This window comes from Alternaria novae-zelandiae (assembly GCF_023758075.1).
Source record: "Alternaria novae-zelandiae strain BMP 2774 chromosome Unknown scaffold_1, whole genome shotgun sequence".
In the NCBI taxonomy this organism is placed as follows: Eukaryota; Fungi; Ascomycota; class Dothideomycetes; order Pleosporales; family Pleosporaceae; genus Alternaria; species Alternaria novae-zelandiae.
Window position 1 is genome coordinate 1,729,793 of NW_026056961.1, and position 25,953 is coordinate 1,755,745.

Sequence of the window (25,953 nt, forward strand, 5' to 3'; positions counted from 1 at the left end):
AGTTCAGCTGTCTGTCGGCGTTCAGCACTTGGCCTTGGCACGCCACCACCATCAGCCAACACTCGTTGCCCCCTTTTCACAGTACATCAGCTACGCCGACACTGACTCCTTTTGTCGACAGGATTTTACATGATTTCATATCAGTTGTATGTGGCGGATCGATACTTGCCAAGATCTGAAGCACGTACACAAAAATCAGAATATGTGGGTAGAGGAGTGCGCGTCCTGTCAGCGAGGAGATGCTCGCGTGATACCACATTGAGAGAGCGAGTATGCCTCCTAGATAATGGCACCCCATCGCCAATGTAAAGGGAGTGTACAGCAAGCTGAACATATGCTATCATCTGCTCGCGTATGCATGCTCGTCCAAGGAGCTTGTGCATAGCAACTTGGAAGAGCAAATGACCCTGCATTTGCGTTTTAAAAGATGCTCTCTCTCTAATTGTACGCTGAAATCGAAGGCCAAGATAGCGAAGAAATATCCGTGGTAGCTTCATGAACTCCGCCCAAGCGATTACCCGAGTTATCTTGCTTCGATCCATGCCATCATCAAGAGCAAGAACTCCTCAGTTTCTTCACATAAATCTCCTGAACCACCACAATACCTTTCAACGCCTACCACACTCTCACCCAACCCATCACAAAAACCCATCATCGACCCAAACACGCGTATTTCTCCCTCTACAGAGTCTACACGGACCAAAACACACGCGTTCAGACGGAACCTGACACGTGCGGCTCGTTAGTGCTTACGCTGTCCCCATCTGTGGCTCGGTTCCCCTCTCGCATCATCCCACGCTTCGTTGTTAATTTCTCCGAAAAGGAGCACGGATCATGGCTTGTTTCGGATGTCGGTTTTCTCTGACAGGACGGGATTGAGCGGGACGGGTTATGCAGAGGGTGGGGGGAGGGTGTTTCGGGGGAGATGAGGTTAAGTGTTGGGTGGTTTGGAGGAGGAAGTGCTAGGGGAGTGAGGGAGTAAGGGAAGGAGTGCTGGGGTGGTGTGGGTGGTGGGTGAAGATGAATAGCAAACGTTGTAGAGGATTTGCTGTCTCAGAGGGGTTGCTTTTATTTTTGCGAGGTGCGGATTAGCAAATTCGACGTCGCTTCTTACTTCTTACTTGCTCTTACAATATAGGTTCCAAGGGGATGGATTGTGCATGTAAGGTATAACATTAGTAGCATTAACTCAAGGAATGGCTACATCTTGATTGAGGTTTCCGTCAGGTTGTTAAGTCATGATGCTTGTGTAAGTTTCGATGTGTCCTACATCTAGGTCTAACATTCGCCATAGCTACTTTGGAGACGGACTCACCTTGTGGGCAAGGTATGAGTTTCGGAATTTTGAGTGGCTCGTCTTTGTGTCATCGCTGTATCAAGGGATAGAGTGGGCTTGACTAAGGTATCACATCACGCTTGAACTATGAACCAGAGGGGAGGACGAATATGAAAGGGTCGCATCGCTGTGCTTTTCGTGTGTCCTCTCCCTACTACATTTCTTCAGGTAATGAAAAGCCTTAATAATCTATTAGCAACTAAATCTTATTGATGACACTCTACAGTGCTCACCACACATAGTCGCGTCGACAGCTATAACTGGGTCTTAAAGTCAAGACACCAACCACCTGGGCAAGTACAAGCAGCGACCTCAGAATCTCAGCCTTAACGACAGTCAGCGCCAACCACCGCCCCTCGGAGCCGGAATATCGCTTAAAGACGGATCACTACCTCGGGATATTCTGATCTACGCATATATTCAAGTTGAGTTCCTGGGCTCTCGAATAGGGCTTGTGGAAAGGTGTATGGCACAGTTTGAGGATAGTGTGAAGAAGGACAACGGGAAGATGAGTAATCCGTTTCAGTGTCTTCGTCCGCCAGATGAGATGTGCTTTTTCTGGTCTCCAATCAGCGCTACAGCTTTACTGTATAGTATGCCAGATGAGACGCCCTGATTCGAGTCCTTGTTGCCAGTGCTACTGCTGTTGAAAGGCATACTGTTAAGTTTCGTCCATTGCGAATCCGTAGTTGCGTGACGTGCGACGCTAACACCAGCATTCTTTAAGTGTTATCTCACACGTAACTGTCCATTTTCACTCGTCACCGAAATTCACATCTCGGTCTCGCATGCACGTCTTGATCTCCGATGCTAGACCTCACAAGATATGCAACCGCATAACACGGCGACCTACGTACTTCAATATCAATCAAGACCAGCAGGGAAATGTTTTAACATCACCGGGAACTGATTTCGCGAAACACTGCACTCAGTCAAGTGCTTACGCTGGCATTGATCCCATGTCGCAGGATCGGTCCACTCTCGCAAAAGCTTTTCCCTTGGACGCCTGAACAGACTAAAGCAGCGGAGACACCATGAGCTAGCAGCATTGTGGCTGCAGGATCGTGAGATTGCCCTATTGCAAGGCTAGAGGTGAACAGGTGTCACAAGATGCGTGTCGACATTACGCCCTACGCACCCAACAGACTATGCTGCAAAGGGCTTCTGCGCCGTCATGGACTCCACCTTATGGGAAGATATAAGCGATTTCAATAAACAAAGGAAAAGACAAATCGAACGGAAAATTAAGCTGCTAGCATGCATGTGATGCAGTACGTGATGTGTCGCTGAGTAGATGCGCGGGACGATGCTGACGCGCGCAGATCGGAAGCGAGGCTTACTGTTACCGTTTAGTCCGCTGCTTGAGGCAGGGTTCGAGATTTGTTCGCGTGATTACCCGTTCGTGCTCACTCATTGGCATCTTAAAGAAGAGGCTGGCTGGAGGGCGCGTTTAGTGGCGGCAGTTGGACGGCCTGTACCGTAGTATTAGCGGATATCTGAATATGCAGTAAAAAGCTAAGACATGAACGGGTGAGCGTTTGAGGAGATAATGTAGGGCTGGGATAGACTGCATTGCGAAACGGCGGAGCGTAGATGGCATGCAGTGCCAAGCGGTGGATAGCATCAGCGCTTCCGGGAGTTGGAGAAGTTGGAGACAACGTATCAATCTTGACTGCTGTATAGTATCATACGCGAAACGGCGTACTAATGAGCAATGTTCCTCATTGCATATACACCCAAGTGCCCAAGCCGTTGCGATGCTTGGCACAGCGGGTGTCGTTGAGAAGGGCATCCTTCCTGAGATAGCACATCGCCAAGACTCCTATCGTGTCACCACCCGCGCAGATATGAGATGAGTCAGTAGACACGATGTGGTGACACATGGTATAAGCGAAAGGGTGAACAGGCGGGGTGCGCCATTGCGTGGTAACAACGAGCTGTGTGCCCTTGTCACTTCCTCTCTGCCCCATAGAGATCGGTCACAGTGCCATTACTGTCAGATTGCCTGCAAATCGTTCGATCACAGTATAGCTTGTCCTTGTTTAGGCTTGCGTAGCGAGGATTTGTACCTGTCACGACGCGTGCCGGTCTCGGAAGTGATTGGATACACAGCGTTGGTTGTTATACCAAGATCTCGGGGTACCACGACTTGCTGAACATACTGATAAGCAACTTTGGCGTAGATGAAGGGTCATGACACAGCATGTGGGTTGGTGTACGGCTGAAATGGGCCAACTGAGTGAGTTGATCATTGCCTCTTCATCATGGGCGCACCAAATTCGAGAGCCATGAGTTATTATCTGGCCCCGAACCTTTGACGATGGATGCAGCGAACTAGAACCCCACTTCAATTGGGAGTAGCCAAGACCAGATATACAAACTTGCATGAAGACAGCTTAGATCGGTATAGGAGTTACTGCCGTCTTACAAGCTCCAAGCCACTTCCGCACGATGTCTGCACAAGCGAAGTGTGACTGGCTGAATCCTGCGAGTACATCTGCAGTGTGTGAGCGTTGTTGACTGAAAGTAGCATCTGTCGAACGGATGAATGTATCCGACTATCCCCGTCACACTGGTAGCGATTAACGTCCCTAGGCGAAAGACCCGAAGGGCGAAAGATCTGGTTTGACCGTAACTATAAACAGATGATATGCGTGACACGTATGACATTCGGTAAGCATGGCCTTTGAACCGGCCGCTAAAAGCTGACTGCATCGTCTTCGAAGGATCTAAGGCCGGCGGCCGTGGGGTCCGTCGCTGTTCGCATAAGCCGATCCTGCCTGCTGCCGGGCGAAATGCGGGTATGAGTTTCTCCAAGGTGACGGGAGCAACGACTGGTCTGTGACATTGACCATTGTCGATATTAGGACGCGCTCTGCGTCTAAGGATTTCCGCTAGGCACGGACGGAAAGTTTGCAGGGTTGTTCAGTCTTTCGCGATTCCGTTTGGCAATCTCAGCATTCCGCAGCTTGTCTAGACGCATTTGATAGAAGTTCCTGTGCAGGGTCAGTATGTAGCTGGAGCAAGGAGTCTGTAAATGCGGCCCCACTTGTTGAGTTGGTATATGCGCGGGCCAAGTTCAGCCTGGGCTTGGTCCTTGGTTTTGGAGAGCTCCTTGATCTGCATAAGGAGTTAGTACAGTGATGAAGTGAAGGTGCATATCACATGCTTTGTCGTCTTTGACTTGCTCATCCTGCTTGTCCTCTTCTGCTTCTTTGCCTTTGGCCTCCTTCTCTTTCTCCTTGTCTTTTTCCTTATCTTTCCCCTTCCGCTTTTCCCGCTTAAGCTTCTGCTTCTCCTCGTACTCTTTCTTCACAGCTTCGATCTCACGATCCAGCTCTTCTTGCTTCTTCTGGTCTGCGACTCGTTTGGCTTCATCCGCTTCCGGTTGACAGAATCCACGGTCGACCAAGTGTCCAGGACATGTATAAAAGAAGTCCTTCAGATAAGTTAGCATGGTTGAAGTACAGCCTACCATTCGTCGTTTCGCACCTTGTTGGTAGGAGTAATCAAAACACTGGTAGATGGCTTGTAGCAGATCCAGCAAGCCTTCGCGGCGTTGTCCGCCACACGGCGAAGATGCCACAGGTTCTCCATCGAGAAGCCAACTTGTGTTCGCGTTTGTTGTGCACGTCGGTAACAGAAGCGCGCGAGTGCGCAAAGTACCTAGTTATCTAAGATGACGCAGAACGCAGTAAAACAGCAACAGACTAGTCTCCTGGTTACTCTAAGGTCTATGCTACTCCCAAAATCAACCAAGTGATATGAATGCTTGATGCAGTCTGGGTTTGTAGTGACGAAAAAGGGCGTAGAGGTCAGTAGTTGTGATGAAGGGTGGCTGTGCGAGAGATGCCAGCATTGAAACTAGGCTCGAAGCGGCTTAGTCAGAGTCACTTTGAGGCAACCACGATCAATCCAACGAATAGATTCCCACCATCAGTGTCATCGATGTTTCTGAGGTCCGCTCGAACTCTGAGGCTCTGCAATTCCAGCCCCAAAATCTATCCGGCTCTTAATCTGCGCCCTTTCAGCCCCATCGGAGCTCTGTCTAGCAATTTTGCAAGTGCGTCATCACATTTTCCGTCTTGAAAGAGAACATCTCGACTTATGTAGTCCGTACTAATACACGTCCTAGCCATAAGATCGTTCAGCGAGAATCCAAAATTAAGTATCTCCAACATGGCCGCAGAAACACCCCAGCTCAAATACATCGATGTCGGTCCGCATCCCACCACCTTACCCCATCCACCACTAATCATTCCAGATCGGCATCAACTTCACAGACCCCATCTACCGAGGAGAATACCACGGCACCAAACGGCACGAAGATGACTTTGAAGACGTGATCCAACGTGCCGTGGACGCCGGCTGCAAGAAATTCATGGTAACAGGCTCCGACCTCTCAGAATCCAAACACGCCGTTGAAATCGCCAAAGCGCACCCAGGACAATGCTACGCAACCGTCGGTGTACATCCCTGCTCAGCAAAACACTTCGATACGCATCCTGGAGGCCCATTGGAACTGCTATCTGCGTTGAAGAGTCTGGCGCTTGAGGCTAAAGAAGCGGGTCATGCGGTGGCGTTTGGCGAGATAGGACTGGATTATGATCGACTGTTCTTGACGGCGAAGGAGCCGCAGTTGAAGTACTTTGAGGCACAGTTGGACATCGCGATTGATGTACAGCTACCACTCTTCCTCCATTCGCGGGCTGCGAGCGAGGACTTTGAGAAGATTCTCACGGCGAAATTGAAGCAGTTGCCGAAACGGGGGCTGGTGCATAGTTTTACTGGAACGGCAGAGGAGATGAAACGGCTTGTTGATCTAGGATTCGATATCGGGGTTAACGGGTGTAGCATGAAGAGTGAGTCTTTTCGAGCCTGTCGCGACTGCTTATTCGGCTGACTTGGTTTTCTAGCCGATGAGAACATCGAAGTCGTCAAGCAAATACCACTTGAGCGTCTGCAGATCGAGACGGACGGCCCGTGGTGCGAGATGCGACCTAGTCATGCATCAGCCAAGTATCTGCAAGACGCACCGCCACTACCCAAGGCGGTCAAGAAGGAAAAGTTCGCCAAGGGTATGATGGTCAAGGGTCGGAATGAGCCAGCCACGATACCACATGTGGCACATGCGATTGCAAAGATCAAGGAGATCACTGTAGAGGAGGTTTGCGACGCGTAAGTTTATCCTATCCCTTCTGATATGTACAACAGGAAGATGCTAATCATTACCTAGAGCATGGAGGAACTCGATCAAGATGTTTGGACTTGGTGAGACAGCGTAACCCCATCACACCTTACTTGGTATAGACTATGCATATAGAAGATCGATTTGTACAAGAGGAATCTGCTCCCTCAAAACTCGCAGATAAAACGACCAATGACTAGACCGCACATCCCAAAACACACTCTACTTCCTGTACCACATCCTGGTGATCTTGGTATGCCTCATCTTCTTCTGCAGTTGGAAGATTCCGTACATGAGCGCCTCGGCAGTAGGCGGGCAGCCCGGTACGTAGATGTCTACTGGCACGATTCTGTCGCAACCTCTTGTGACCGAGTAGCTGTAGTGGTAGTATCCTCCTCCGTTAGCGCAGCTGCCCATGGAAATAACCCATCGTGGGTCGGGCATCTGGTCGTAGACCTGTCGCAGCGCTGGCGCCATCTTGTTTGTGAGGGTTCCGGCTACGATCATGACGTCGGATTGTCGGGGCGAGGCACGGAAAATAATACCGAGACGATCCTGATCGTATCGTGGGGTGGACAAGTGCATCATCTCGACGGCGCAGCATGCGAGACCGAAAGTCATGGGCCATAGGGAGCTCTGGCGGGCCCAGTTGGCTACTTGGTCGAGTGTGGTCCTGTTGCCGCATGTTAGCCTGTGCCTTTGTACATCCCATCCTGTCGCCCTGTCCCATGCTCCGGGGCCTTTTCAAGGTATCACATACAATGCGTATTGCATAGCACCCTTCTTTCCCTCCTGACTCGGCAATGGCACCTCAACTCGCGCGGACTTCATCGGTGGTGGCGCTCCTGGGTTGCCGGGGATGGTCGCGGGCGTCTTCATGGTCGTGGCCCTATCCGAAGAGCTCGAGGAGAGGAAAGCAGCGCTTCCGGCGCGGAAGGGCATGAGCGCCGTCGCGGGTTTGGCTGTCCACACTGTCAGTCCCGGTCGGCGGCGAGCTTTCGGGGTGGCGGGAACAAACCTCGCAGAGCCATTGAGGCCGCAGACCGTGTTGTCGAGAACATGATTGCGACAGACACAAGGGAAGGTCGGGAGGGAAGGAGTGGAGAGGCGAGATGTGGGGTGGCGGTCGAGGAGTCGCGAAGTTGTGTCGATGAGGTAGGTGCAGCAAAGTGCTTGGCGGAAATCGATTAGTCGTCGATTTTGGTGGCGTCTGATAGGTTAGCCGGCGATCGCTCCTCCCTCCATCACCCTTTCGGTCTACGTCGGCCAGCCTACTCCGCATACTCCCAGATCCACCAAACCCATCCAAGCTTGTGATATCGTTTCAACATGTCAGGCCGGGTAAGAGTGAAAGTTCCAAGGACTTGGGGTCTGCGCTGATGACTGTCCCAGGTCCCGTCCATTGCGTGCATCGGCGTAATTGGGAAACATGTTAGTACACGTGGTATACATCTCCAACCTAGATAGAATTAACCCTTTTGATAGAACAACCCCCTCCATATATCACTTTTCCCAGCAGAAGAGAGGGCGCCACTGGAATTCCAGTTCCTCCTTTCGTCATGTCTAGACATCTTCGAAGCCCGCCTACCACACAAAACAGCAGATCAAGACTTTGGTCTTCTCCAGGCCGTCGATGAGAGGTTAGCAATGTATGGATGGCTCACCAATACCGGGGTCAAGTTTGTCATCGTCGTCGACATGGAAGGAAGGCCAGCTACTGCGCTTGATAGCAAGACTTCGACTGCCGTTGGGCTGCGAGATGCAGATATGAAACCCGTAAGCTTGAAGCTGTCAAGATAAGCGTCATTTTCTAACATCCATTAGGCGTTTAGGGCGTTGCAGACAGCTTACATCAAGCTGTTAAGAAACCCGTAAGACTCCAGGACGATGCTCCGTTGAGACGCATACTGACTTCGGTGCCATTATGTAGGTTCTACGACCCAGATGAGCACTCTCCCGTCACAGCAAATGCCGAGCAAAGGATCGGCTCGACTCAAATCACAAGTCGCAAGTTCATCCAAGAAGTCAAGAAGATAGCCGACGCATGGTCTCCAGGCGTTACCAGCATTTGATTCAACCATATACCAAGCACGATACCATGTCGCATCAGGCCGGCGTTTATAGCAAATATTCGATTTCCACGTTCTGATTGCCAACCTCCCTTCGTTCGATGCCGCGTACCACGTCGATAAAATATCGGGACTTCCCAAAAGCGCTAGCGCCGATTGCAGTCTAGTCCAATGTCATGGCAGATCACCTCGGCCATATCGAACACTCAAACATCATGCCACATAGACTTTGACTCTTGCAACCAATGACTACCAATGCCTTCCACCGGTGTTACCATCACCAACCCCTTGGTGCTCTATCGCAGTCTCATTGCTACACAGAAGATCCGACCTGATCCTGCGCAGCATCGCCTGGGTATGACGTCTACCATTTAGACGAAACTAGTGTGAGGATGTACTAACATGAATTACAGCGTTACATTTACAGAAGCTCTACGATCGTTTGATTGACTATGAACCGAGTGTAGAGTATTCCAAGAGACTCCAACAACTCACCAGAGCTGTCGATGCGGGTCAAGATGCATCATCTTCAACGGATACCCATGTCAACCGCTTCGGTAGAAGGGGCGTGTGGACTTCTCTCCTTGCGCAAAAAGACAAAAGAGACTCCGTAGCACTGACGCGCGTCCTAACCAGCCACGATGAAGCCATGCAATTGCAAAGTCCAAAGGGCCTCATGCTCCACGGCGAGGTCGGAACGGGAAAATCCATGCTCATAGACTTGTTCCAAGACTGTCTACCAAACCGCAAGAAGCGACGCTGGCACTTTAACACCTTCATGCTCGACACCATCTCGCGTCTCGAGCAACTCCGTATGTCAAGATCGCTAGTCGCCGGCCCGGGAGCTACTCACGACGAATATTCCCTACTCCTCGTGGCACGCGACCTCATCGAGAAGTCTCCCATCCTCTTCCTGGACGAATTCCAACTCCCAGATCGTGCGGCTAGTAAGATATTGTCTAATCTTATGACGTCTTTCTTCCAGCTTGGAGGCGTCCTTATTGCGACTAGCAACCGTATGCCGGAGGAGCTAGCCAAAGCCGCGGGGATGGAGTTCTCGCGCCCAGTAAACCGACTCAGTCGCCTGGGATGGAGCATGAGTAAGAGTACTTATACGCGCAGAGACGATGGAGCGGGCCAGATGGGAGAGTTCGCCGCGTTCTTGGAGGTACTCAGGGCTCGGTGTGAGGTTTGGGAGATGGAAGGAAAGAAGGATTACAGAAAGATCGAGAGGGAGGAAGAAGAGGAGAGGAGGGATAGTGTTCAGATGCCTGCAACCGATGTTCTCACCAACGCTACCTCGACGTCAACTCCAGCAGATGGGGCGACTGGTACTCCAGAAGTTTCCGACGCACCAACAGACTCCAACCCATCAACCTACCTCCCGAAGAACTACCTCATCCAACCCACCACGGCCGAAAACATGATCGAATTCGGAGAATCTTTCAACACAGTTGTCGAGTCCGCAACCAACCACTCCTACCCCATCCCCTGGGAACCCGCAACACTAACCGTGTACAACCGGCCCTTAGAGATCCCCGCGCAATACAACGGCGTAGCATTCTTCACCTTCGCGGAACTATGCGGCGCAGTTCTCGGCCCCGCAGACTACATCACACTGGCATCAACATACCACACATTCATCGTAACCGACGTACCCATCATGGGCCTCTTAATGAAGAGCGAAGCACGACGCTTCATCACCCTCCTCGACGCCATGTACGAAGCCCGCTGCAGACTAATAATCACCGCAGCCGCCGGCCCAGACGGAATCTTCTTCCCCGCCAAAATCCCCTCCGCATCCAGCGAACCAGGCCAAGAAACCCTAGACTCCGACGCCGTGTACCCAGAAACCTATTCGGAAATCTACCAAGACCTCAACTCGCCCTTCCGACCAAATATTTCTTCTTACTCTTCCGACACGCTGGCTGAAGACGCACTCGAAGACGACCCGCCGAACCGGTCTCGCCAGGCGGGCACGTCCTTCACGGACGAACGCAAGTTTGGGCCTGGCAGCCCTGACTTTGCGAATATAGGGGGCTTGACGGGTGAGGATGAGAAGTTTGCGGTTAAGAGGGCCGAGAGTCGGATTTGGGAAATGTGTTCGAGGAAGTGGTGGGAGAGGTTTGCTGCTGCTGCTTCGTCTGCATCGGCGACGGGTATGGAAAGTGGAGACGGGACCGGTTGGTGGAGGCCGTTGCCGGTGGAGTCGAGACATTGGGAGAAACCTTTTTCTGCTATTACATCTCGTCCTGCTCCTGCTGCTACTCCTGCGCCGGCCCCAGATTCGCTACCGCCGAATACGAAGATCCTGTCTAGAGAGGAGTTGGAAAAAGATCGACAGAGGGAAATGGAGGATATGTTCAAGCATGGGGCGAGTCCGTTCCGGACGCATCCTGATGCGCCGCCGAAGTTTAGCTGGACGCATGCTTGGGGTATGATGACGTGGGGGAAGAAGGCTGGGGCTTGGGGAAAGGGTGTTGAGGGATTGAAGGAGAGGAAGGATGGAGATGAAGTGGATAGTGAAGGAGGGAAAGAGGCTGGCGAGGTAGAGGAGAAGAAGAGGGAGTGAGGTGGACATGTAGTTGAATAGTCGTTTGGGTAGCTTGGTATATATTCATCGTAGATGTGAAGATCAAAGTTCGTATAATTTTCTCTCATTCGAACCACGGATCTAGTCACTGGATATCTCCCTTGTTTACTACAAACGCTTCCAGCGCGGAGATGGCAGCCCATAACCTGTTCTCCGCCTCCTTGAACACAACACTCCTGGGTCCGTAAAAGACCTCATCGGCAACCTCCTCAGGATGTCTAGGCAAGCAGTGCATGAAGCTCCAGTTGTCCTTGGCACCGCCCCGTTTCGCCAGCTCAGATGTGATCTGGAAGCCTGAGAAGGCTTTTAGGCGTTTGGCGGTTTCCTCTTCCTGGCCCATGGACACCCAGGTATCTGTTACGAGGATATCAGCGTTCTTGATGGCTTCTTCGGGTGTGTTTGTCTCGAGCAGTTTTCCCGGGTGGGGAGAGGTTTGCGCAGCGTGGGAGATGACTTCGCGCATTGCTTGGGGGATCTCGTAGCCAGCGGGGGTTGCGACGGCGATGTCGATGCCGAGTTTTGTTGCGCCGATGGCTAGGTCGAAGAGGACGTTGTTGGCGTCTCCTATCCATGCAATCTTCAGGCCTTCGAGACCGAGAGAGGTGGAGGATGTGGAGGGGTAGATCTCGGCCATGGTGAGCAGGTCGGCGATGATCTGGAGGGGGTGGTACAGGTCAGATAGGGCGTTTATGACGGGCACGCTCGAGTGCTTTGCGAGGTCGGCTACGTCGGAGTGAGGGCCTACGCGGGCTACGATGGCGGCGGTCATGCTGGAGAGGACGAGCGAGGTGTCGTAGAGAGACTCGTTGACCTGGGATGCCATGTCAGCGGGCAGTCGGGATGTGAAAGGAACGACCGTACACCAAGTTGAATATCGTCCTTGCCGAGAAACATGGGAGAGCCACCAAATGCCGCGATGGCGCCTTCTGTCGATACCCTCGTGCGCGTGCTCCGCTTGCTGAAGGTCATTGCGACGGTCCTGCCTGCCAATGCCCCGCGCATCGAATGCGGCACCTCGCCTGTCTGCTTGATGGTCGTCTTATGTTGGTGTGCATTTTGGACGAGCGTGGTCAGCTCCGCAGGCGTGAGGTCTGCTATGGAGAGGAGATGTCGAGGTGCGAATGGCGATGTCTGCGGTGTCGCTGGTGAAGTAGAGTAGCAGCGGCGCAAGCTCCGCAGAGCAGCGGGCGAGGGTCGGAAAGCGGGCATGTTGCTTCAATGGCGTATCTGAAGCTAGACTGAGTGAACCCAAAATATTTATGTCGTCCCAACAGCAGGCAATTGAGTCACACACACCAACCTGTCAGCAGTGAATTATTGTGAAAGCGCACTAAGGTGACGCATGTTTGTGGAGACGCTGGGGTCGGGGCTAGCGGCCGCGGCAGGCACGAGCACACGTCGCTCCTGGGCGTCTTATCCGGCCCAGGCAGTGGCTGAGTTCATGACGAGACGATGAACAAGACCCTCCACCACCCGTCAACCGCCCTGTTTCCTTTCTTCCCTTCACCTCGACCCCTCCATCTCTCCGCATGTCATGTCCCTCGCCTGGACGCCCCTCCGTCTGAAGATGGACAACCCCGAAGAGGAGCAGTGGGGCTCCGCCGCCAACACCCGCAACTCTAGTTCGCGCCCGGCCTCGCACAAGTCCGCCCGCTCGTCGCGCTCAGCACACTCGCAGCAGTCGAGTCGCACCACCGAACAGACGCCGCTCCTGTCGCAGGAAGACCGCGATGAGCACCACAGACCAGACGACGCCGAAGCCACGCCCGCGACACGCTCCTTGCTGCGCTCGCTCAGTGGCTCCTCAGATAAGAGCGGCAGTGGCAAAGTCCCGCTGTGGAAGAAGCGATGGCCGAGCATACTGGCTCTCATCCTGCTATGTCTGCTCGTCGTCTTCATCATGCTCGGCTTCCTCGCCAAGGAGAGCATCGAGGAGTACTCGATGCAGGCCGCCGACTTCAAGCCCACCAAGCTTTCCATGGACGGCCTGACGGACCACGGCGCGAAGGTGCACATAGAAGGCGACTTTACAATGGACGCGAACAAAGTGAAGAAGCAGAGCGTGCGCAACCTCGGCCGCTTCGGCACCTGGATTGCGCACGAGGCTGAGACGGGGCCCTTCGATGCCGACGTCTACCTGCCCGAGTACGGCAACGTCTTGATTGGCACGGCCAAGATACCTGGCCTGAAGGTAAACATCAGGAATGGCCACACGACTCATGTCTCGTTTACTGCAACCGTCCAGCCTGGTTCGCCCGACGGTATCCGCAGCGTCGCCAACGACTGGATCGATGGTCGACTGGGGCAGATAAGGCTCAAGGGCAAGGCTTCCGTCCCTCTCAAGTCTGGACTGATCAACATTGGCGAGCAGCTCGTCGAGCAGTCCATGGTCTTCCAGAGCGGCGACATTCCTACTCTTCCCCACTACAACATCACGAAACTCAACCTCGGCGAGGCCAAGCATGGGCAAAAGGGACTCGGTGCCGACGCCTCTATCGTCGTGCAGAACGACTTCCCTGTCCAGATCACGCTGCCTCCAGTAGCTGTCGACGTGGGCATTGAGGGCTGCTCGGCGTCCGACAAGCACATCATGCTTGGAACCGCTCAGACTGGGCAACTCGAAATAAAGCCCAACTCAGACGTCAAGGTCGATGTCACTGGCAACGTCGACAAGCTCTCAGATCGCATGACTGAAGTCTGCCCCAACTCGGCCAAGTCTCCACTCGACGCCTTCTTAGGCGACTACATGAAGGGCCAAGACGCGACCATCTACATCAACTGCTGCAAGTTCCCTGACCCAGCTACACCCGATTGGGCCCGTGAGCTGCTCAAGGACATTACCGTCCCGGTTCCATTTGCCGGAAAGTCAATGGGAAGTCTTATCAAGAACTTCTCTCTTGCCGACATGCATTTCAGTCTGCCCAATCCTTTCGCTGAGCCTGGCACACCTGAAGCTCGTCCCAAGATCTCTGGTATCGTCAATGTCGATATCGGACTGCCCCACGAGATGAACTTTCCCGTTGATGTCACCCAAGTCAAAGCTGATGCAGATATCTACTACCACAAGAAGAAGCTCGGAAAGATGAACCTTGAAAAGTGGCAAAAGGCAAACTCCACCCGCATTGAAGGCCATGGCTCCGAAGGACCTTCCCTCCTTGTTCAATCTGTTATCAAGAACGCACCCATCGAGATTCTCGACGATGACCTCTTCAGTGAGGTTGTGCAAGCTCTGCTCTTCGGCGGCAAATCAATCCTGATGGACCTCAAGGCTGCGGTCAGCGTTGGCGTGGATACGCCCATGGGCAAACTCGCAGTGCGAGGCATTCCGGCGCAAGGTGTCGTACCAGTCAAACGTTCGTAACCAGTTCGTGATCCAAGTTTGGCCGCAATTCCTGCAATTAGCTAACTTTTGGCGTTCAGCGATTCGTGGCGGCAAAGACGCTCAGCCCGGTGACGGCAAAGACGAGGCGAGCAAGATCAACGTACAGGTTGGTAATCTAGCTATTGTGGAAACTTCGCCCACTTCCCTTACCATCACGGCCCTCGTCAACTTTACGAATCCTTCGAAATACTCTGCTACGGTCCCTTACTTTAACATCAACATTCTAGCCAATGGCTCTCACATTGGCAGTGCGACGGTTAAGGATATGGAGGTTTCTCCTGGTAACAACACGAACAAGCTTGCCTCTGTCCTCTGGGATCCCTACACATACGGTGGCGACGAGGGCAAGAAGATTGGAGCAGAACTACTCTCCCAGTACATCTCAGGTACGTCCATAACTGCCAACACCACTCATCCATTCACTAACGTAGCTACCAGGCTACAACACCACGATAACCGTGCAAGCTCACGAAAAGTCCGTCCCAGCCGTTCCCTTCATCGGCCGTTTCCTCTCGCAATTCCCCATCGAACGCCCCATGCCGCACATGTCCACCCCCAAGAAACCCGACGACGGCTCCAACCCCGACCCAGACGATGATGGCAGATCTCACTTTATCCGCGGCACCACCATGCACCTCATAACCAGCACCGCCGTCTTCACCCTCGCCTCCCCCTTCCGCTCCACCACCATGTACATCACCAGCATGGACGCAACCGCCTACTACGAAGGCCACACTGCGGGCAAAATCGTCTACGACTCGCCTTTTGCTGTTCCGCCTGGCCTGTCGGAATCCCCTCGTCTGCCCGTGGACTGGTCGTTTGGTAGTCTTGGTTACGAAGCTATCAAGAGGGCGCTGGGTGGGCAGTTGAAACTCAGTGCTTTTGCGTATGTGGGTGTGAGGATTGGAGAGTGGAGGGAAGATATTTGGTTCAAGGGTGGGAAGATTGGTGCGAATGTTAGGCTCTGAGTGGTTGTTGAGAATGTTGTATTCGTGTGTATACTTGGATGGGTTGGACTGTACACGCCTGGTCGCGTTGGTTGGGTTACATCTACAAAGGCAGGAACGGCGTTGAGGTTCTCGAAATTGGCTACTATAACGCTCTTGACGTATCAATAAGACATATTTCCATTTTATGAATATCCGTGTTCCGGTTTCTGGGTGTTCTTCACTCCACGAGTACACCTCGTGATGTCTTTCGCATTGGGCACGTTGTCTGCATGAACAATCGCTTCTCATTCTCAGCGTCATGGCAGTTAGCGCCATATATTTCGTTACGCCTTCTGCCAGCGAACTGGAAACCTATCTCTTGCCACGGACCAGGCAGCCAGCCCTCATTGTAGACATTAAGACTCGTGTCGTATGTGCGCCGTATCATTCCGACCTAACCAGAGGTTCGACCAATCCATCATCCAGCCGACCATTCGATCAAGCAACCTTCCATCCAGCTCCAATCAAGACCAAAGACAAGAAAACGCCCAGTATGCAATAGCAAAAAAGATTGATCCCGACCTATCTCAAACACCATGTCCGATATGCAAGCCCGAATATGCCCGTCCGTTGCCAAAGGAAAAAAGAGTGAAATCCGGACAAACGCCGTCGCTAATAGTATGCAATACAAAACAGAAAGATCATTCTGGCAAGTACAAGTATAGAAAGCGGTAGAGGTAAAGGGGAGAATACGTACTTACGTTGCTGTGCATCAGCATGACTTGTATAGGCGAAGTCAGAGGTACGTTACGGTCGATGCGTCGTGGGTAAATTACACACGTCGACTGGTCTGGCTGAGCAAGCGATCAGCCCGCTCGAAGACGTTGAGCGTGTTGGAAGGCTGAGAGACGCGAGGCGTGTTTGGGACAGTCGCTTGAGCAGCTGCTCCTAAGGCGGCGCTGAGGGGTGTCGCCGGAACGGGTGTGCCGTACCCACCCGAGCCTTGCGACCCGAAGCTTGCATTAGAGTATGGCTGCGCGGAGAAGACCGAAGCCATCGCCGGAATAGACGTGTTGATGGGGCCCGGGAACGAAGGTCCGCCGCTCGAAGACATAGTCCCATTGGGCTGTTTCATGAACCTAGGTGGTTGGACGCGTGATGTGATGGACGACAAGCTCGGTGGACCCATCAACCCAGTATTGCTGCTAGTGAGATGCGACCACGGGCTGTCGTTAATGGCCAGAGTGGCTTCTTTGACCATCTTGTGCAATGGCCGCATGAGCTGTTTGATCTCACCAGAGAGCAGCTTGTGCTCTCTGCCCTGCTGGGTATACGCCGCGGCAAGTTCTTGCCAAGCCTGAAACGAACGTAAGTCAACATCCAGTTCGCGAAACTTCGATTCGAAACAAAACATGGATCAACGTACCCTGATGAAACCCATGCATTGCTGCCAGAACTCGGGTTGGTTCCTAGTGTAGCTGTCTTTGAGCTGCATCTGTGACAAGCGGGCGGCAAGAGGATTTGTCATCTGCTGGACATCATTGCTCTTATCAATGAGGTTCGCTAGCGCCTTTATTCGGGGATCCTCGTTGTCAAGATCGCGTCGCAGACCGTCGAACTGTTCTCGCATCATACGTGTAATCTGTGGCATGGATTGCCTGCAGCTGTCGGATGCATTCCTGAGTTTCGAATAGACTCGGTCGAATTGAGCGTCTTCATCTGCTTCGTCGAAACTGCTGGTCAGTGTGTTCGATCGGGTCATGGACGGCGCTAGTGTTGAGAACGACTCTCCGGAACGCGGCGTGGCGGCGCTGATGCTCGTCAAAGTATTTGATCGACTGTTGTCATTGCTGTGCAGTATAACTGGCGGAGGCATCTGATAGCCGCCGTTGCGCTGGGGCGGTGATGCCTGGAATCGACGATTCACCCTCGATGGGCGTGCGCGCACTGTAGCTACTGGGTCAGGATTGCTGGGCTTGCGCAAAGTTACCGAAGTGTCCTTGAATTGGGCACCCAGGATCGAACAGGCGTTCCTCATCTCGATCATGCTTGCTTGCTGGAGAAACAAGAAAGTCCGCATAATGTGCACGTTGGCATTCTGGGTGATCTCGACGCGGTTCTCGGCGATTGAGAGGCTGATGGACATGAAAGATTCGAGGCACCTTAGCGCATACATGTACACGCTTCGGGAGAGCTTCTGGGCATCTTCTTCGTCCTCTTCGACTAGCCTGTCAAACTTGTGCAGAACCTCGTTGAGCGCTCGGATGTTCAGGTATGTAGTAGAGTACCTGCGGTAAAAGTCTTCCTTGCGACGCAGGCTTTCTTTCGTCTTGGCCGTCAGCTTGATTGAGCGTACCATGTGTGAGACGCAATCGTGCAGCTGGGAAATAGCATAGAGAAAGTTCTTGGCAGCTTCGACGACAATGTCCGGCGCACGCGAGTTCCGCCTGTGTTCTCGTACGTCGGATAGTGGACGGTTCGCGAGGGATCTGACGGTACCGGTATCTCCATAAACACCAGCGGTCGCAGGACCTGACAGACCATTCGCTGCGGAGTGTGCAGGAACAACAATTCCCTGGCTGAAGCCGCGGAAGTGACTTGTCCGCCGCAGCTCGTCGACGGAACCCAGCTCAGACGTCTTGTTGGTGTATATGCCCATTCGCTTCTGGCGGTGCGACGAAGGCCCCGAACCCTCACTCTGGCTTCGATTGCGCTCGTTATTCCCGTTTGTCAAGACCAGCGGCGAAACCGGAGGCTTCTTCGAAACGACGATGCCCGCGCCATTGCCGTTGCTCGTTGTAGAACCGACGCGGTAATGAGATCGAACCGGAATAGGCGGGACAGGCAGGCCGGGAGAGTCTGCCTTGGCGTCGGAGAAGCCATCGATGTTGCCTACACTGGGCCTGACTGGGAAGCGCCCCCCGTTGGCTCGCTTCGACGGACGCGGTGTCTCCGGATTGCTTTCGGTCCAGCTCTCGTCCCCAGAAGACTCGACACGCAGTCTTTCCAGATCGGACCGCTGACGCTCCTTTGCAATGTGTTGTCGCATGAAGCGTTTGACTTGTGTGGCTATGACGGCATCGCGCTCGTTCTCGTTTGCGGGTGAGGGGGCGTTGTCCTTGATGGTGCACACGTCGGGCGGGGGGAAGACCAGCTGGTTGCCGTCTAGCTTAAGGACCTGCAAGCTGTTGATCTCGCCCAGACACACGGGCAGTTCCTCAATCTTGTTCTTTGCGATTGCCAGCACCTTCAAAGACGTCAAGTTTGCAATTTTGGGCGGGATGATCCTGATCTTGTTCCTGCTCACGTCGAGGATTTCCAGCGAGGTCATCTCGAGGATCTGGGGCGGTGTCAGCGGGTCTTGCCGGCGGAGGGTACTGCGGGGGCCAACATACGGCATTGGGAATCTCGCGCATGGCATTGTAGCGCACGTTGAGGTAGCGGAGGCGCCTGCATTCGATGAGGCGCGAGGGGAGGGTCGAGAGGAGGTTGTGGGAAAGAGCGAGCCTAACAGGTCAACAAGTCTTCTCTACCGCCAACTACAGGCATAGCAGGCGCGGGCAGCAAGGCCGTGTACCTTTCAATCTCGGCCCGGATGACATCGATGACCTCGTCAGGCAGGCGGGCGATGTTCTTGTGGCCCAGGTCAATCGTAATGCCGGGCTGCTGCTGCTGCAGTTCCCGGGGCGTCTCGGCGGCGGCGCGGTGGTTGATGTCCTGGCGGGAGTGCTCAAAGGCCGCCTTGGTCAGGGCCACAACCTCGTCGTCCGAGATGGGCGTGGGCGCGTCGTTGCTCATGGCGAGCGGGCACTTGTCGTGCGCGGCGGGGGTGCTAGAGTCGTGGTGGTGGCATACATGCTGTTCGCGTGCACAGCGACAGTGAAGCTCAAGTAAGTAAGGAGCCACCTGCGGTTGGTTGGTCGTCGCCTAGCCCCTTTCGGCCGTAGCGGCCTGGGCCTGTCAGGTCCCGCTCAAGTCGAAACATCACTGATCAGCTCGGAGCCAGCACAGCGCCCCATCCATGTCCCAGCCCGCTGCTGACACGTCTTGGGCGCTTGAAACGCGTTTTGACTTTGCGCCTGCTTCGAGTGACGCCGAACACCTTCCCCAGCAGAGGCAGGAACGCCGCCTGCCCACGTGACTGGCGAGACCGTTGGCACGGCTGGCCAGTCTCCAACGGCCAAAACGGCCGAAAACCTTAGCCACCCGCGTAATCGACAGGATTCCTGCCGTCCGTCTCCGCATCCCATTCGGCCTTTCTGAGAGTGAGAAGACTGTCTACACATTCCTAGACACTCGTATATAGAAGCTGACGAGCTGCAATCAGCGTGCGTCTCTACATCTGCGCTAATGCTCAACACCAGATCTGATCTGACATGTCGACGGATCCCATCGTGAACGCTATGCAAGGTACAGGCATCCTCCGATCACGCTAACCCACGCCATGGGATTCTGGCAGCCCGTTCTGCGTCATGATTGAACCTTTGGCTGGTTGGGCGGGGACGTGAAGGCTGGGTATCGGGGCATTTTCACATCTGATTTTCCTTTTTCCAGATGCCATGATCCAACTTCACACAACCTGCCATGGACGTTGACGACGCCCTACCGCCTGCCATCCGTCGTTCGCCGAGAGCTGCCCTCGAGGCGCAGAAGCAGTACAGGGACCACCGAACTTTTGATTTTGACGAGTCCGACGAAGACCTGGACGAAGCAGCCCCACCCCCAATAGCGCGCAGTCGATCTACTTCAATTGACGGCCAAGCGACTTCTCGTCCTGCCTCAGCAGGTCTCAATCCACTCCGAGCGCATCCAGTCGATGCGCCGCCGCCAAAGAATCCAGCCCGCCAGTTTTCTCGTCCGTTTCGAAATGAAGAACCTCAACATGTGCGGTCAGCCGAACCGGATCCCCAACTTGAGCCGCAATCCACGCGACGACATCCACGCGGGCTCATATCGTATCGCAACAACAAGAGGGAAATTAGTAACATCAAGCGCTTTCCTCCCCATCTGCGACGCCAGACCTCGCTCGAAACTATCAACTCGGTAAACACGACAGCATCTGATGATCAGAGCATCTATGGCCATGATCCGCCTGAGGTTGAGGCTCCTTCGCCGGATTGGTTTACCTTGGAAGATGATCCGCCGACCAACCCTCCACCCAGTATCATGTCTAAACCGTCTTCAATGAATTCATCAAGCGGAAGCTCGAGGCGAACGTCGACACCCGTAGAAACACCCCTAGAGTACGGGAGTCTTGATCACCACACACCGCAGTCACTATTCCGGAAAATGATGCCTCGGCGGTTGACAGACAAGTCGCAAGATCCTCCTCCTAGCCCTACTCGCCTGGTCATAGCAAAATCAACTTCGGTTGATCGGACGTCCGCCCACATCTCCAGCTTTTCAAGATCAACGACATCCATATCAGAAGAGCAACGGTCTATACCCGAGGAACGTTCCCTTCAGTCTATACTAGACAACGTGGAGCGAAGTCGATCTGGCTCAAAGTCAAGTGGAAGCAGTAAATGGAGTGCTAGCGACTTCGACACAAGTACTCTGTCCGAAGCTGAACTCAAGAGGTGTAAGAAGAAAGGCATCAACCCAGCCCTGTACGCTGAGATGCGGGCGGCGAAGAAGGGAAAGTGGACTAGTCCCATTGCTGGCAATACCTTCCTTTAGTGTTCATGGCTCGGAGTTACGATACACCTCCGCTGATGCGCCCGACCCTCTGGGAGGTAGGATCCCCCTTACGTACCGGCAACCGACACGACTTTCATACACTTGCTGCTTTTACGAGTTCCGAGACCATGGCGCGTGGCTTGAGCCCAGCAGCGAGTACACCGTACAAGTCCTCCTTCGGTTGGAAACCTTATCCTCGTGTCAATGCTTGGCGATCCAATCCCAGACATGTGACGTCCTTCATTCCACCGCCCACGCCTCCCTCAGACACCAACCGCGCGCATCGTGCCGTTCCACGGACCTTCTCGGACGGCGACTATCGGTGAAAGGGGTGGCATCTCGCCGTCCTCGGGTATAGCCCTCCACATCGGCGAGAAGGTGTACGGCGAGGTGGTGTACGCAAATTGCTACCAATGCATTTTGATATTTGGGTGCATCGTCAACGTGTTGGTTTACGGGTTATCGTGTTCTAGACACGTTGACCTGGATATTGTGTGCAAGCTCATACAGATGTCCTTGCTCTTTTTCTGTCGCCGCTGCATTGTGAGCGCATCGTCTGAGTTCCGTCCTTCTCATATGTCATCGGATGGTTTTGAGCGTATGGTGTATTATATATCTCTTTCATATGTCCAAGGGGCGTATAACGGAAACTGGTAATGGTATTAAGCGATGGAGTCTCGGTTCGTTTCACCATCTACAGATACCAATAGTAATACATCTTATCAAGATCGACTATCGCGAGGTCTACCCTGAACGTGAGAGACATTCCATCAACATCTGCTCACTCGAGCAGAAGTAGCCATGTGGATGTACATAACTTGGACTACATTAACACTTAACTAATATCTACCTCGATTGCTTAAGAAATGTTCCGTGCCCGTCAAGTCCATGACAACTCGCATTCTCCTTCTCATTTGTTGCGACTATTATAGTCACAAGCCACAAACAGGATATGATCGAGAACGCAACTCTGATCGCCGAGGAGATGGTCAGCAACAGCTTAGACGAAAGTAAAGATGAAGGGGTGCTGACAATGACAACGGGAGTGACAGCGAGAGCGCAATCGAATACGAAGTAAGGGCGACACCAAGCGGAGACTTCGAGCACCTACACTGGTTAATCCTCAAAGACACATCTCGTATCCAAGTACACTCCGATGCATCCACAAGGCCTACCTCTATACACACACACCCTTCCCAAAATGACGGTGCACGAAGTCAGTGTATGTCTCACACGCAGTTCGTACATGGGAGATTTTACCCCAGACCAGACCATCACCAAACAGTCCGCTAGTCCACTACCCTGCCGCAAGATCGCCTTCGACCTCCCTGTGGTGGTCTACATCGAAACGACCAGCTGCAAGCGACTGCGTCGCTTAATCATAACCATACCCGATGCTCGCGTGACAACCATTGCCGATGTAGTTTATAAGCTCTCATCTCAAATCAAGGACAATAGGAACGACATATTGCAAGCCGTAGGGTTCAGCATGGAATTTTATCCTCTCGTCACTGACATAGACGACACATCGGTGAACACCAAACTCTTCTTCGTAGAGGCCTCGTACAGTGTTATTGACGAGACATATTACGCTATAGGCGTAGAGATAAATGATAGGATTGGTGTAAACACTGAATACCAAAGAATGACAATCCCCAACGGTCTGTTCAAGACCAGGGGAAGCGACATAGGGCACTCCCGCATCATGCAAGAACCATATCACTCTAATGGAAACCACACCCAGACGTACTCTCACCTTCTAGAACCCGCGACATAGATTGCGCGAGCGTGTGTTGAGCTCAGCCAAATCTGACACATCGTCGTTGTCGTCTGTTGACGTCCATGTGGTTTGCCGGGGAACAAGGGAAAGTAGTAAGCAAAATAGATTAAAGCCCTACTATATGGAAATAACTCGACACACGCGCCCAGACGGCACCATGGCAGTCCACGGCCGGCCCGGATCGGTCAGTCAGTGGAGTTTTGGCTCTAACCTTCTGCGATAAACCGAACTCTGACAGGGACGTGGATGTCGAATAACTTTCTGCCATGGACGCGGCGAGCAAGGCGCGAGTGCGGATTAAATGACGTGCTTTCACGTGCCTCTTCATGCTGATGTTATGTAAAGTGCATGTGGTATCGTGAGAAACCTACAGGACCGATAGCCCATGGTGTTGGTATTTTGTTCATCAATTTTCGTCAGCCTCATCGTCGATCGCAGGGAAGAATGTATCGTGGGAACCTTCCTATTGCAGAGAGCCGTGAGAGCAGGCCCGAAGGTGGAGGGCGCGGCGCAACTTGATTAATCTGCTCGGTTTGGAAGGTCTAGAATATTGTTGGGGGTAGGAAGTAGGGGTGATGCCTCATCTGTATGATGTTGTGCTGGTGCTCCACGCGAAAAGCGCGATCACGATCCACGATCACTGCTGCTCGATCACGATGCGGCATGGGGGTGACGCGGTGTAACGTGCCGCCTTGTCTAGGCTTTTGACATGGTATACACAGATTGTACATGTTTGAATGCACTAGCGACCCGTGTGTGCAGTAGTACGGGCGGAACTTCGAGTTTACATCATGCCGTTTTTGCTGAACATGGTGAGGTTAGTGCAGACACACTTCCCCTACCGATCGTGAGTTTAAGCGGGGCTGAAAAGTGTAAGCAGAGGCATAAGCTATCCGGAATACATCCCATATACATACTCCCACACCGATATACGTACCGAGTAAGAGAGACCCAAAGTATTGGCCAAGCACCGACCAGAGCGAATCGCTTAGTCGGTTATTGTGATGCTATTCATACCAATATCGCCATCATCGATTACTTGCAAGCATGCAAGGCACCATCACAACCTGTTCCTTCTCCATTCCGACATGTGCTCCGATGAATCCCACCACACGCACACCAAGATCAACAAACTGCAGTGGCTGTGAGAGCCCACTATCCTAACGGCAGTTACTGCTTAGCGCCGCTCGTCACACACGATCATGTCTCATGGCGCATGCGATCAGCGGCGTGCTGCTTTTGGCCCTGCTTCCTGCCCCTCACTAGTGTCTTGATCCGCTGACACAGCTGTCTATCTTGACCTCAACGGGAAGGCGACGATCAGTATGCGCTGCTTTTGCTACGTCCTTCGCGCTAACGGGATAAGGAGAGCTGGCGGGAAAGGTAGAATGCTGCACGCGGGTTGGACGACCACTTTGCATGCTTGGGCCATATTGCGTCGATTGGTTTGCTTGAAGATTTGTGTCATTACAAACTCGCGATTTCGATGTTCGACATGCAATGGCGTCGGCGGTTCAGCTGCGCCCCCTTTAACGTTCGTGCGGGGTCGGGAATGCTAAGACAAACTCCTTTGCCTTCCGCCAGTTCCCCATCTTCCTATTCGCGAGGACGCGCAGGGAGATTGGACATGCTCCGACCATGTCTTACGTGAAAATAGATGGGTAGCATCTCCACTGGGTAACGAGCGAAAGATCAGCGGGCTTTTGGTACTCCACAACGCTGCTGTTGTATCTCTAGGTGATCGTCGAGACTAGGTGACGATTAAACCTTCGACGTCACATCGTGTGGCTTATCTCCAGCGAACAAGATATGCTTTCTAGAAGGCTTCGAGAAGTTTTGCCACTCTCGTGTTTGCTTTTGTGCGAAACCCCTCTCTTGGCCCAGGTCCATGTGTTCCACGCTGGTGGGTGCGATGATGGAAGAGAGATGAGGGGTAAATCGCACAAAGCGGCCAGGGTAAACAGGTCTATTACGTTGCGCAGACTTCGTCATCGTGCCTGCGCGAATTTCGACGTCGTTGGTAATAGCTATGCAATTGAGAGACTGGTTGTACGTTTAGCTGGTAAGATCCAGTTAGCCCGGTGGAGTGATTTTTCGCAGTTTACAAGTCCGTCGATAACGATGTTACCTGCACATTGACGAATCACGGCTTTACCTCCCCTTTCTGCTCCGCGGAGGGCATCTTGCATCGGCGAACGGGTGTTGCCGTCAAGTGGTTAGTCGGTCGGTCTTGGTATTTTGTAGTCCGGCTTGGAACGTAATGATTACTGGTAGGTTTGGACGGCGTGCTGCGCTGCTGGCAAGTCTGTCTGCAATGCAATGGCCGCGCGGGAGGCTGTGCGCTGGGTACAAGTGCCGGGCAGGCTTGGGTGGATGGGGAAGGAGACAGGACAATCTCAGTGTGCGCGCGGGAATAAAGCGATAGAGTTGCGGGAATGGGAGATTGCGATACTGTGAATAGATTCTTAAATTGATTGAGGCTGAAGAACTGCAGACGAATACTTGCAGCGCTCATTTTCTTGGTTGGTGTGTGCGCGATACCTGACGAGAGGGCAGCCGTTGAAAGCGATAAAATCTAGTCATGTAGCGTACCTCATACCTAGGTATCTTTCCATTGTGACCTGATGAACCTTCAACTCGGATATACATATACGCAGCGACGTCGCTAGCTTGTACAGTTGATCAGCAACGCGAAAAGCTCCATGACTCTGCGCTGTCGAGATCTTCCGCCCCAAGCGTCAAGGTCCTGAAGTTGAGGTCGTGCTTCAGCACAAGCCATCACAATATCAAATACCTCCACGAACAACACCTTTCAACAAGACAAGGCATCCCAGAGGCCGTCGAGTCATATCTTCCACCAGTGTCCAAGTGAAACATGTCACGCCTGAACATCGATTCAACGTCCCATCTTTGAAACGAGTTTACCCGCATGGTACCTCGAGCCGCCGTAAGCGCTGAACGACAACAATATCAAGGAAGTTATGGTATAGCACATTA

General features: G+C 53.0%; 9 protein-coding genes across 9 annotated transcripts; 5 read left to right on the forward strand and 4 right to left on the reverse strand.

Annotated features, from left to right (window-relative positions):
- Positions 1–4,217: 4,217 nt before the first annotated feature.
- Positions 4,218–4,933, reverse strand: J4E88_000549 (uncharacterized protein; the record flags this gene model as incomplete). The annotated part of the gene is made up of 4 exons (XM_049394223.1): positions 4,218–4,332; positions 4,386–4,456; positions 4,506–4,775; positions 4,829–4,933. 4 exons carry the CDS (start codon positions 4,931–4,933, stop codon positions 4,218–4,220), a joined length of 561 nt encoding a protein of 186 aa, XP_049260052.1.
- A 582-nt stretch (positions 4,934–5,515) lies between these two features.
- On the forward strand, positions 5,516–6,621 carry J4E88_000550 (uncharacterized protein; the record flags this gene model as incomplete). Its single annotated transcript, XM_049394224.1, has 4 exons — positions 5,516–5,551; positions 5,601–6,198; positions 6,253–6,514; positions 6,573–6,621. 4 exons carry the CDS (start codon positions 5,516–5,518, stop codon positions 6,619–6,621), a joined length of 945 nt encoding a protein of 314 aa, XP_049260053.1.
- Positions 6,622–6,746: 125 nt separating this feature from the next.
- On the reverse strand, positions 6,747–7,585 carry J4E88_000551 (uncharacterized protein; the record flags this gene model as incomplete). Its single annotated transcript, XM_049394225.1, has 3 exons — positions 6,747–7,197; positions 7,285–7,486; positions 7,543–7,585. The coding sequence occupies 3 exons, from the start codon at positions 7,583–7,585 to the stop codon at positions 6,747–6,749; spliced, it is 696 nt and encodes a 231-aa protein (XP_049260054.1).
- A 268-nt stretch (positions 7,586–7,853) lies between these two features.
- Positions 7,854–8,596, forward strand: J4E88_000552 (uncharacterized protein; the record flags this gene model as incomplete). The annotated part of the gene is made up of 5 exons (XM_049394226.1): positions 7,854–7,865; positions 7,917–7,955; positions 8,010–8,300; positions 8,349–8,395; positions 8,455–8,596. The coding sequence occupies 5 exons, from the start codon at positions 7,854–7,856 to the stop codon at positions 8,594–8,596; spliced, it is 531 nt and encodes a 176-aa protein (XP_049260055.1).
- A 252-nt stretch (positions 8,597–8,848) lies between these two features.
- On the forward strand, positions 8,849–11,165 carry J4E88_000553 (uncharacterized protein; the record flags this gene model as incomplete). The annotated part of the gene is made up of 2 exons (XM_049394227.1): positions 8,849–8,948; positions 9,007–11,165. 2 exons carry the CDS (start codon positions 8,849–8,851, stop codon positions 11,163–11,165), a joined length of 2,259 nt encoding a protein of 752 aa, XP_049260056.1.
- Positions 11,166–11,271: 106 nt separating this feature from the next.
- J4E88_000554 (uncharacterized protein) lies at positions 11,272–12,395 on the reverse strand (the record flags this gene model as incomplete). The annotated part of the gene is made up of 2 exons (XM_049394228.1): positions 11,272–11,997; positions 12,048–12,395. 2 exons carry the CDS (start codon positions 12,393–12,395, stop codon positions 11,272–11,274), a joined length of 1,074 nt encoding a protein of 357 aa, XP_049260057.1.
- Positions 12,396–12,720: 325 nt separating this feature from the next.
- J4E88_000555 (uncharacterized protein) lies at positions 12,721–15,536 on the forward strand (the record flags this gene model as incomplete). The annotated part of the gene is made up of 3 exons (XM_049394229.1): positions 12,721–14,539; positions 14,607–14,954; positions 15,007–15,536. 3 exons carry the CDS (start codon positions 12,721–12,723, stop codon positions 15,534–15,536), a joined length of 2,697 nt encoding a protein of 898 aa, XP_049260058.1.
- Positions 15,537–16,329: 793 nt separating this feature from the next.
- On the reverse strand, positions 16,330–19,295 carry J4E88_000556 (uncharacterized protein; the record flags this gene model as incomplete). The annotated part of the gene is made up of 4 exons (XM_049394230.1): positions 16,330–16,854; positions 16,924–18,837; positions 18,893–19,004; positions 19,075–19,295. The coding sequence occupies 4 exons, from the start codon at positions 19,293–19,295 to the stop codon at positions 16,330–16,332; spliced, it is 2,772 nt and encodes a 923-aa protein (XP_049260059.1).
- A 786-nt stretch (positions 19,296–20,081) lies between these two features.
- On the forward strand, positions 20,082–21,176 carry J4E88_000557 (uncharacterized protein; the record flags this gene model as incomplete). Its single annotated transcript, XM_049394231.1, has 1 exon — positions 20,082–21,176. One exon carries the CDS (start codon positions 20,082–20,084, stop codon positions 21,174–21,176), a length of 1,095 nt encoding a protein of 364 aa, XP_049260060.1.
- Positions 21,177–25,953: the final 4,777 nt, after the last annotated feature.